The sequence below is a fragment of the Tympanuchus pallidicinctus genome, unplaced genomic scaffold (assembly GCF_026119805.1).
Source record: "Tympanuchus pallidicinctus isolate F22 unplaced genomic scaffold, pur_lepc_1.0 scaffold1, whole genome shotgun sequence".
Taxonomy (NCBI): Eukaryota; Metazoa; Chordata; class Aves; order Galliformes; family Phasianidae; genus Tympanuchus; species Tympanuchus pallidicinctus.
The window spans coordinates 96,102,963-96,114,991 of NW_026294618.1; the positions used below are offsets into that span (position 1 = coordinate 96,102,963).

Genomic DNA, 12,029 nt, shown 5'->3' on the forward strand with positions numbered 1-12,029 from the left:
ATCAAATAATCTCAATGGGATCATACTGAAATCAATACTAAAGCCTTGGGAGTTTGCTTTACATACAGATGCAGTACGTGCACATAGAACAGGTGGGCATGATCAGTGTAGTGTGTTGGTAAAAGAGAACAAAATAAAGCTATCCTTAAGTCATCTTCCCTGATTTGAAAACTAACAAGAAGTAAGTAGACCCGCAGCAAATGTTCTGCAGTACTTTCTTAACTCTTGTCACACTAACCTAAGGGGCTTCCTGTGGACTGTTTTATTGGTCCATCATTTCTACAGCATGTTAATGCTACATTTTTCATACAGTACAGTTCAGTACTTTCCCAAACTGAGTGGGTGTATGATTGCAACTGATGGGGAATTTCAGGGTTTTTTTTGTCACTGAAGAAATAAAGACTGAGGATCTGCACTTTGTGTACTTTTCACATGCAGTTTAGCACTGACTGTGCCCGAACTTTTAACTAGATTACAAAAGACCACCCAGAAGACCTTTCTGTTGATAGACTCCAGTGTATTCTGTCATGGGCTAAAAATGAGGCATATGTTTTGTTTTCCTCTATATGTTGTTTAGGTTTGAATCATTCATTTCATAATATTGTATTTAAGTTCGTTTTTGTGTTTAATCAGCTCACACCCTTCGTTTGAGGGTCTATCTGTGTTTTATAAAAATAGTTGACTCTGTGTTAGTGGAGATTTTGTCACATTTCAGTGTTGCTTAATGTCATTACCGTTAATTTAGTTGAGACTTAACAATTTTTATTTTTGTTTTATACCTGCTGTTATGTAGCTTTATGGTTTTCGGGCAAGCATTCGTTCCTGAGCTATTTTGTCTCTCCTGGCAGAGACAGTGACTAAACCAAGTTTCAAGAAATGTAGCCAGATAAAAGATATTCTTATGTCACTACACCTTAGGAAAGATCATAATTATATTGCTTCTGAGATATTCACAAGCACAAATTGCATGCACAAAATACTCAGAGAAGTGATTTAAAATCTTGTGATGCATCCTGTAAGACCAAGGAAAAGGTGGCTTAGGCAGACTCTGTCAAATTAGATTTAAGTTTAATTAAAGATTTCAGAGTGCTTCTAAGGAGTGGATCTGAAATAAAATAGAAGATCAACTGATACGGAATTTTCTCTATTCTAAAATCTGTTTAGAAATGGGTGTTGTCGTATCTATGAAACAGGCTGCAGGCAGTAATTATCATTTTCGAAGAAATTTCTTTTTAAAGAAACATTACAGCAAATTATTGAAAATAATTCAGCAAATTGGAAGGCTCAAGGAGAAGATGGAAAAATAGCCTGGCTTATTAGTGCTAAGTACAAATACAAAGCCGTTGATTCCTGCTTTGCAACACTGTGTTTGTAATCTTGAATAGTTCTGTCTTGGAAAAGAAGACCGCTTTGGGAATATGGCAAAAAAGAAAACCCAGGCAAATGAAAGAGCTCTAGAGAGATCAGTCATCTCTGCAAAGATTACGACATTTTTGGGGCTGATTATTATGTAGAGAGCTAAAATGGAAAATTGGAAATGGGTTATCTGAAGAAACAATGTAATGGAAATGGGTGGAAGGTTTATTGAAGGCTTGGGACCATTTGAAAATGTGCTAACAATGGAGTATTCATTGATAACTACATCAGCTTTATACTGGAGTCTATGAGAGGAAGTGATTGCAGGGAAAACATAAAGGAGGTTAAGCGAATGACGAGACTGATGTGGAAATTTGAAATTACCATTCATATGACATCAGAAAAGAAAGCGGAGAGCAGGGGTCCTGCTTTGATTAAAAAGATCTCCAGGTTACCACTAAGCTTTGTTAAGTTGCAGAGAAAATTATAGAATATTGCTCTTAAAAAAAAAAAACAAAGCAAAAAAATAAAAACAAAGCAAAGCATACATAGGTGGAATAGGAGAAGAAAAGTCCTAAAGATATGCCCTGTGCCTTTTAGATCTCCAAGAATGAAAGAAGTAACATTTCATCATCTTCATACATGTCTGATTTTATAAATTGTTGTGACATACTTTATGTACATTGCAGAATTCTCTTTATTAAAACATGTTATAAGAGAGCAAGTGATATAATTTGCTTGGATTTTGATTATGCTGGTAAGAGGCTTCTGATTCTCCCATGAAAACATGTACGCTTAGCTTTGATTAACAGAGAGCTTGATATTAGTGTGTGCTGCTGCAGCGTTGTGCTTGTTGCAAAGCAGAATGAAAAGGAAAACCTTTTTGGTTTTGGTTGTTTTTTTTTTCAGGCAGGAATAATTTGTAACCGTTACTAGAGGATTTTGTGTGAATTTAGTTATCTTAAGAACTTTAAGGTGTTACCAAGTAGAGCAGGGAAGAAGGAAAAGTTGTGGAATACAGTTGTACATTTCACAGTCTATAAACTATTACATCACAGTTGAACTGCTGGAGTTTCTACTGAAAAGGCAGTCCATATTCCCTCTAGTTCCAGCTATGTATTGCTTTCCTTTCTGGTTACAATGGATCAGCCAAGTGATTCTGCAGCCAAGAATGAATTAGTTCATTGAACTGATCTAGAAGAAAATTATTTACTTGTGAAGTTTCTTTTTTTCCTTCTGCTAAATTGGAGGATTAGTTTTCCATCATCTCAGTGTACTTAACCAACTCAGACTGTACTCTAGAGTTGCTGACTGTGACACAAAAAGTGTAGCAGGAGCATGCAGCCAGGACTCGGAAGAAGACGACAGGATAGCAGCTGATAATTACCCTCATTTAGAGGTAACATCCAAAATGCATGCTAATAGTGCCTTTTTAATACTTGCTTGGCTTTCAGATTCATTATCAACTTTTACATTTCATACAATCTATTTTTCATTTGTTTTCAAATATTATGCAAATTTTTATTTGGTCAGTTTTGGAGACATAGCTAAAGGAAAACAATGTTAAGCTGTAGTTCAGCAATTTCTTTAAGAGGGTTCGCTGCTGGGGAAACTGCAGACAACAGATCCTGTCCATATACCACACGTGGTTGAACAGCTGAAGAATTTTCTGTTTTCTCTTCAAGTTTCCATTTCTGATGCTTCAAGATTTTGTCTTTTTATTTATTTATTTTTTATTTTTCCCTCTCACCTTTCATGCTTAACTCAGTCTGATGCAAGACTGAACCATGCGGTGCCTCCTGCCTTCCCTTCTCTGATCTGTGCATTCTTGTCCTTGACATCTGTCAGCATTGGCATGTTGGGAGCTGGTTCAGTTCACTGGTTCCTGTGAAAACAAGGATTTTTTGGTTTTCTTTTTTGCTGTTGTTGTTTGCATGGTTAGCTTTCAGCTGGATGACTTCAGTGGCCGTGTTCTCACTGTGTGGCTGCATAAATACTCACATTGATGCAGAGAGGCTTTTGGCAGTACTCTGTGTTTGATAAGGGTGAGGTTTTCCTTTTAATGTCAGTGTAGCTTTAAAGAGTGCTGTGGTACTATTGTTTCTGACTTGGTCATAAAGAAGAAAGCTACTGCAGTTTTAAAATATTCACTTTTGTCACAGGTGTCTGCCTTTTCTCCTTGAAAATCACCACTTCTAGGTAACAGTTTGCCAAAAAGTCTGTGTGCTTGCACCTCATCTTGTAATTCAGCCTTGCGGATTCGTACAAACTGAAATTCATTGAGCTTTCAGCTAATGCACCAAATGAGTGGGAGCAGCTGGGGTGTGTGCTCCCTTCTGCCAACCTTGATGTGGGGGCAGAAAGCTCTGCAAAAGGGGAGGGGAGGATGCCTGAGAGTGGTAATATGGGAGATTGCTGCAGCGTGATTTGTTAGAACTTGTCTTGGTTTCTTCTTATAGCTTGCAAACAGTCTGATTCATTTTCTGCATGGCAAAGAATGTCATAGCTGTCTGCCGTTTGTTATAATAATGTTCCAGAGAGGTGGACAAATGATGAAATGAAATCTGACACAGTTATTTCAATTAATCAAGACTAGGAAAGGCTGTGGAGGTTTTCAGAAAAGCGTCACAATGGTTGGTGTGAGAGTGTTAGGACTGTAAATGAAAACAAATTGATAAAGGTGAAGTCTTTCTGCTGAGAAGAGCAATTACAGTATTTGTGCATATTGCTGAGTGAATAAAGTAAAATCTCTGGAAAAGCCAAAAGTATGCTCCAAGGAACCAACTGAAAAATCTTAACTCAGTAGTATTATTTATTGGTAAATGAGACCAGGTATGGATGTATATATGGAATGAAATAAAAAGTAATGTCTGAATTGTCTTAATGCTGGTAAGCAAGTTGAGCGTATCTTCATTAAAACATTATGTACTTCTCATAGTGCAAAATGTAGATGAAGAGTAGTGGTAGTATGTACAGCCCTGTAACTGCAACGTAAATCCTTAAGCATGTAAAAGTATTTCAAGATGAAGCAATCTTCAAAAAGGAGGGACAAATTGAGTAATCTTTTACTGATTTTAGTAGTTGCTTCTTACGTGAGTAGTCCAGTTGGTTTAAACGCAACTACTTAGCAGCATTCACAAGATCTCATTTGTCAAAGCCTCGTGGTTATTTAAGATATTATCATCTGTCATCATCCTTCACCTTCCTCATTTTGCTCTCCCCTCTCACTCTCTTGCTGTCCCGGTTTATCCTGGTGTTTAATACAGATCTGAGCTCAGATTGTAGACTTTTCACTGAATGATGTTCTTTCCTCTCGGCAGACTTTGAGAGGATGAGCACTTCCAACAAAGGTGCAGGGTGTAAGGCTGGCAGTGTTGATGTTTAAATCTAAAGAGAGCTATAGATTTTATTTAGTTGCCGTGCATCTGAGAGATTTTGATAACTAGCGTGGAAAGATTAAATTAACTTGAGATTTTGATTATAATTATTTGAATAATTTTCTGTATTCCTCTTGTTAAAAGAATTTGTCAGGCTTTTTCTTTATTTTTTTGAAGACCAGTCTGTTCCTCAGCCTCCAACAGAACAGAACACTGTTAAAACTGATTGAAAGTGTACAGCTTGACTGAAAAGTAAGCTGAAGCCTATGATGATATGGTTCATGGAAGGATGTTTGAACAGTTTCTAACTTCTACTGGTCCATTGGGTAATTCACTCCCAAGCCTATGGCATGCATTTTTGATAAGTGCGTTTGCACACATTCTGTGCATATTGCATATTGTGTGCAAGTTTCCATTTTGTTGCAGTAAATAGTGACTGTGACCTGAATTTGGAAATGAATGCCTTGATACTGAGTGCATTTTTGCTTATCTTTTTTCCTCATGTTGCATTCTTAATCCCAAATAGAAATCTTAACAGGTTGTTCTGTCATTGCTGGAGCTTAACAAAGCAGCTTTTTTTGTATTTATCATAAATCATCTTTTGCCTTCTGCCAGTCACCAGCTTTCATCATAGTGCCACTGATTTCCTGGCTTATTTCTTGCTTCTCATCCACTTGAATGACTCCAGCTCCCTCCTGTTTCGTTCACTGCAGTGTTGCTGCAATGACTGAGCTACCCTCTGTACAGCCATCTATATGGGTTTAAAATATTAGGAAAGTTATTTCTTTGTTTACAGTTTTCTTTAAACATGTAGTAGCTGACTGGCATTGAGAGTTTTGTAAGTTGTATTTTCTTGAGTTCACATGCGGGTTTAGAAACTATCAGGAGGGACCAATCTCCATGAGCTCGGAAATCTTGGGGGTTTGCAGAGCTGGGTGTTTTGTTCTGGCTAATATACTGATTAAACTGTTGAACAGTAATTCTCTCCTAAGCCGTGCACTTCTGCTTGTGTATAACCAATGAATCAAGAATTAAAGTTAGTCTTTCCAACATTTCCTACAATTCTTTAATGCTGCTATAATTCTGTAGAGAGACTGTTCAGATTTTCTTTTTATGAGAATGACTGTTTTGAGTGAATGGAACACGATGTTGTATATGTCATATATTTTAAGTACTGCTTGATTCTGCTATACCATTTAGATTTGGCAGGCAGATAGAGGATCCTAATATCAGGCTGCTAAAAGCTGTAGCACAAGATTACAGGAGTTGCTTGCTTTTCCACTTACCCATGTGAAAGTTAGTAGTAGATGATCTCTACTATGGTAAGTTGAGGGAAATAACTGAGCTCCATATGAAATTGCTGTTGTCTTGTTATTGAAAAAGTCTTTTAGGAATAAAATGTACATTTTATGTGAATGTTCTCATCAAGAAATAAACTGTAAGATTAATTGCAAAGGTTGGCTGCAGATCAATGTTTACAAGGCATTGGTTTTCTTCTTAAAAAAAAACTTCCTTAAATTTTTCTTTATTGACTTTTGTAAAGATTATTTTGTTTGCAACACCATTCTGTTTTCCTCAGTTTCTTATCAGTGGACATTCTCTCTGAAGATAGAATCTGAGTCTGCTAGCATCAGTATATAAAATTAGAATGATTAATAGCTCAATTACTTAACATTAATTTTAACACTTTTTGCCTTCAAGCAAATAGACACATAGTATATTGAGTGCTTCTTGAGTATGTAAATAAATCATTTGTTTTGAGAACATTTTCTATGGCTTTAGAAAAAGTGTGAAGTAAGTTCTTGCTACTTATGTTAAATATATTTGCCAAGTTAAATAAGCCCCTTTCTAACTTTTTTTTTTTTAATACAGCATCACAATTTTTGGTTTTCGCCACTTGTGGCTTATTAAGCTTTTTTTTTTTTTTTTTTCCAATTATCTGGAAAGGTAACTCTGAATTTCCTAAATTGATAGTGGTTTGGGATTCTTCCATTTACCAAAATATCACTAAGATCCAAACAAAAGACTGAAGTAAAGATATTTTCCTCTTATAATCTGTTCGCTTGAAACCAGTCTGATCCTTTGGGAACCTTTGGAGTGTACATCGCAGGGCTTTGTCATGAACTGGACAAACCTTGCACTAGGAAGTACACATCGCAGGTACTCTTGGCCAGCAAAAGCATAACAGTTGAGATCCATAAAATCAGATCAAAATGAATTTTGGTGGTAGATAATGAAGACTGCTGATCTGGGAATTAGATTTTGCTTTCTGTGCTAAGCTGGTAGATTTTAGGTTATGCACTGAAAGGATCCTGTTTTCTCTGCTTTTTACCTGAGTTTCAACCTTTTCAGAAGAACGTATTTCAAAACCATCATTGTTCCTGAAAAACAGCTGCTTCAGATGGGAAATCAGTACTCCCATGTGTTACGTAGAAAGTGGTCCTTGCTATTTTTACTACAACTTTCTGACATACGGAACAGTCCATTTGAAAATGTAAAGTAATATTCTGCAAGTCTAATCAAGGAATTGTATTTCAGGTTGAGAATACTATCCTTTTCTGTACTTGGAAAATTACTGTGAATGTTTTACAGTGCAGAAGTTCTGAGTGAGAGGGCTGGGTTCTGGGCCTTTTAGTGTCCAAAGGGGGCCTATAAGAAAGAAGAGGACAGACTCTTTAGCAGAGTCTATTGTAATAGGACAAGGGGAAATGGTTTCAAAGTAAAGGAGGGAGGTTTAGATTGGATACAAGGGAGAAGTTTTTTACAGTGAAAGTGATGAGGCACTGGAACAGGTTGCCCAGAACTGTGGTGGATGCACTGTTCCTGGAGTCATTCAAGGACAAGGTAGATGGGGCTCTGAGCAACCTGATCAAGCTGTAGGTGTCCCTGTTCATTACAGGGGATTTGGACTAGTTGACCTTTGAAGGTCCCTTCCAGCTCAAATAATTGTATGATTCTGTAAGTAGAATCTGTAAGACAGCTACATTGCGGCACTGAAAACACTGTAATCTTTGTCTGACAAGTCATGAAATGACTGGAAGATTTTTCATTCATGTATGGTTGGGTAGAAGACTAGACTTCACTGTATATGATATAGTATCTGATTCATCCTTCACTAGCAAGCCCCCCCACTTGTCTACCAGATTAAATAGCCCTGTCTGACCACACTGATCTACTGGGCATCTATTTTAACAGCATTGAGATCTAAAGATCTATGTGATTGAGCTTATGACACTGCTAATGTGACACTGACATTAAGAAAAATCATGCAATTGCAACTTACATAAAGCTCCCAAGAATAGGAATTTAACTGCTTTTTTTTTTCACTAATTATAATTTTTTTCATGTGTTACTGGGATAATACTTTATAACATTGCTTCATCTATATTGTTGTAAACAGTCTGATGTTGGGGACTGTCTTGCTGCGTGTGCTCAGTGAGGCCTCAGTAGGGACTCTTATATGCTACTCCAATGTTAAATATGATTTATGGGACTCTTTGATGTTTTGTATTAAGTTTTTTTGATGAGAAACTTGAGCTACATTGATAAGTGCAACTCAGAAATAGTGTGGTTTGTTTCCTTTAAGCAGACATGAAATTTAATTATTTTTTACAGTTACTTTAGTGGTAGATAAGCATGTGCAACAGTTGTCCTGAGCATAGTAGGAGACTACTAGAAAATATGGACCCAAACCAGAGGAGGGAAAGGAGGCAGCAAAAACAAAGAAACAAACAAACAAAGTGTGAGCAATATTGTAAGGCTTATTCGTGGAAAAGGCCAAACCTTTCAGTCTCCTTCACAATTGTAAGTTGTAAGGATACTTGATATGTGCAAATCCATGTTTAGTTCTTTTGCAAGTATTTAATGCAGCTTTGCTGAACTGAACTGCGTTGGAAAGGGCTGCAGATGGCAGCCACCCTTCTTTTGAATGTTTCTGAAGGTTTATTTTTGAGTATAGATAGTACAAGAATGGATTTTCAATTTGAAAAGCCTGAAAGGAGTATATTTTGTGCCTAAGTCATGTTTATGTGTGGGTGTGAGCAGAAGTTCTTGGTTTTTTCCAGACATCTCTCCGGACAAATGTTAAGGATCTTCAGAGCAGGTTTTGCAAGGTCAGTATTTTGAGCAGGTAGGGTAGTAAGTCTTTGTAAGCTTCATTTCTGCACGCCCTTAGCTGAGTTCAGTGACAAAAAGGAGTGAGCTTACCCTAGGATTTTAAGAGCACAGATTTCTAATAGATCTTGGCAGTTCAAAGGCTAAAGAAGCATTTTAATCTTGTGCCCACCCAGTCTCTATACAAATGTAAATATGTCTGTCTTTAACAATTTGCCAAGAAATGTGGTTTTAATTTGTTAGCAGCAACCCCACTCCCTGCAGCTCTTTCAGAGTCAAGTCACAAGTCTGGCGGTGCTTTGACGTTTTTCTCTGTCGTGGTGTCATTGTTTATATGATGTCTGCTTCTGCTGTCCTCCTTTTTATGCCTGGAATATTTTTCTTTAATTATTTCACTGCCTAAAAGGAATTTGGGATTACTAGACAGGATGAGAACAGATTAGCTTTTTTTTCTTTCTTTAACAAGTTCTGAAGTTCCCATAGGAAATAAATAGTATTCCCAAAACAGACAGGATTTTTTATTTTTCTTAATTAACTAAAATAATTAAGTCTAATAAAGAAAATAAAGGAAGTATCACCAGTAATGGCTGAATCTCTTAGTTGTTTATGGAGTGCCCATTGTTGTTATTTGTGACTCTTTGCCTTCTATTGTGGACTTATTCCAGCCTTAGGGAGTTTACATCACTCCTAATAGCAAAAGGCTCTTTGGTTCCCACAGAGTTTTTCAAAGACTGACTCATATGCCTCATGTTAATTGTTCAGCTCTCAAAATACAGCACTTACAGGGTGTGGTTCTAAGGGGAAAATCTACTGTACTTAGAGGGCATGTTCAGAAGTGTTTCACATATAAATCATTTTGATTATTTTTTTAATACCTTAACCCTTTTCTGTCACTGTGTTGTGCGATAAGTTACTGGCAGACAAAATGAAAGGTTGATGATGGCACAGCAAACGTGTCTGCCCTTCCATTCTGAGCCATTAACTTCCAGTCTGACTCAACTCACAGCGGAATGGCTTTGTTATCTCCGCCTCTCTCTGGGGTCTGCTCTTCACACCCTCGACTGCACATTCCAGGCAGCAATCGTTGACTGCTTATAATGGGATACAAGTTAGAACTGGGGTTTATTGCTTACCTGCAGTAGTAAGTATGTGTGGACAGCAGCCGTCCTCGATCCTCCCCTGTCTGCACTGACACACAGGTTTTTGTACCAAGTGCTACTTTCCACCCATTGTTTGCCATATCTACGAAAATCATCTTAGTGGTCTGATGATCCTATCGTAGGCTGCCTCACTGATGTTCTGAGCTGAGGACTGAAGCAGACGTAATGCAATTAGCCCTTCCAACTACTGTGACTTGCAACGAGGAAAGTTCAGATGCTTCTCTGTTTGTACTTCTCTGGCTAAGTAAGAGTGCTCTCTGGCTGCTCTGATACAGCATTATTGTGCAAGATCCTTCAGTCTGAGTCGTGCAGATGTTACAGGAAGTCAAATTAGTTTCTACAGACTTTACAGTTAGTCTGTGCATTCTCTTAAAAGTAGCACAGATCTTTTAGTATCTTCATAATATTTCCTTCTTCAGTAGCTCACAAAATATGAAAACATATGAAGTTAAAAATTAGGAAGCCCATATCTCTCACAGGAATAGAAGCAGCAATTCATCCTTCAGATTAAACTAGTCAGGCTTGATTTTTGAGATTGAAATCGCTTTGCACGCACGTCCAATGTATTTTGTGCTTATTGTAAACACGTGTTGCAGTGTTTGTGCACAGAACTTCATGCATCTGTTAATGTACACACAAACATTTGCACAGATTGCCTCTGAAACGAAGGCTCAAAACAGCTGTAGTTTTTTGAAGTGTCACAAGGGCCCATTTTCTTTGCCTGACTTGACTACCCTCTTTCTGCTTACAAGGCAGAAAACTGATTTCACTGCTTTGTTCTTCTGGAAAGAGTGGTGGGATTTACCCCTTCTCCTATAGGAACTGAAGTGGGCAGGGCTTAATCCCATCTCAGTGACAGGTTCCTGAGTGGCGTTCTAGGTAACATGTTCCATATACATGCTTAGCTTCCTCCCTCTGCTGTCCCCCTGTGTTTCCATTCTTTCACACTGCCTGGCTTTTAGTGAGCTGGATTTAGAGCTCAGATCAAGAAATGATATCAAGAAGCACTCCCTACATTTGATGACCCCCCAGTCAGAAGTTTCATCATTTGATCTGATGGAGAAAAAAGCTATCAGAGGAAAGGAGGCACAGAGAGCCTCTTCTCTTCTTGACTTTGCAATGTTGTTTGTTTTTTTTTTCCTTTCTAGCCTCAGAGATAATATTATTTTGAAGTGTGTGGTGGTTAATAGTGAAGTCAGCAACTGGTCCTTCTCTCATTGAGATCCTTTCATTGTGAAAGGAAATGCTCACAGCTTGAAGAAAAAGAGCATTTTCCTTCCCTCCCTGTTGCCTCAATCTCACATTATTTAAAAATATGGTACTGCTGTTAGTTGAGACCAGAAAGAATTCCCCTGTTGTCCTGTAGTAGCCAACCACCACAAGCTTGAGTGTTTGAATGTTAGTATTAAAAATTTTAACCCTTACCTTCTTAAATGAGCAAGTAATACTCTGTATATTTTTTGTAAGTATGGAAAATTATGGGAATTCTTCAGAGAATAGTGTATAGACCACTGCGCCAGTCAGTCTCTTCAGAAAAAAAATGAGGAACATGCTCCTGTCTGCAAGAGAGATTCCTGGCATTTGTCACAGTTTGAGCCACAAAGATGTCAAATATTTGCCAACAGTTTCTCAGACAGTTTGGAAAGCTGCATCCTTTATGTTTCAGTCTTGTTTGTTTGTGATATATTTTAGCATATGAAATATGTTCACTGGGAGTCTGAAAAGGGAGTGAACTGACTAGACCCAAGTATTAAAAAATTAAAAATAATTCTCTTCTTTGCTCTTTCTTTTAGACTGCTCAGATCAGAATAATAAAGAACATCTGCAAGTCTTAGTATTAGAAATGAAGCTTAATGTTGAATAATTGTATCTTGATGTGTCACATTTCAAACCTGTGTTTTCTTTTGGAACAGAAAGAAGTTTCCAATGGGACATCTGAATATTTTTCTGAATCTGCTGAAAACAGAAAGCTTCAGCTTAGTCTGAACGAACAGATAAAGCAAGATATCTTGAAGGAAATGTA

General features: G+C 37.5%; 1 protein-coding gene across 7 annotated transcripts in view; it reads left to right on the top strand.

The window, feature by feature from the left end:
- Positions 1–12,029, top strand: part of SLX4IP (SLX4 interacting protein) — an 80,231-nt gene that overhangs the window by 58,630 nt on the left and 9,572 nt on the right. For all 7 annotated transcript variants that reach the window (XR_008210242.1, XM_052700160.1, XM_052698107.1 and 4 more), the window contains one exon: positions 11,920–12,026. Coding sequence is in view for 6 of the 7 variants with exons in the window: in XM_052700160.1 (XP_052556120.1) it covers positions 11,920–12,026 (107 nt within the window). In the remaining variant the exon portion in view is untranslated. The remainder of the gene's footprint in view (positions 1–11,919; positions 12,027–12,029) is intronic.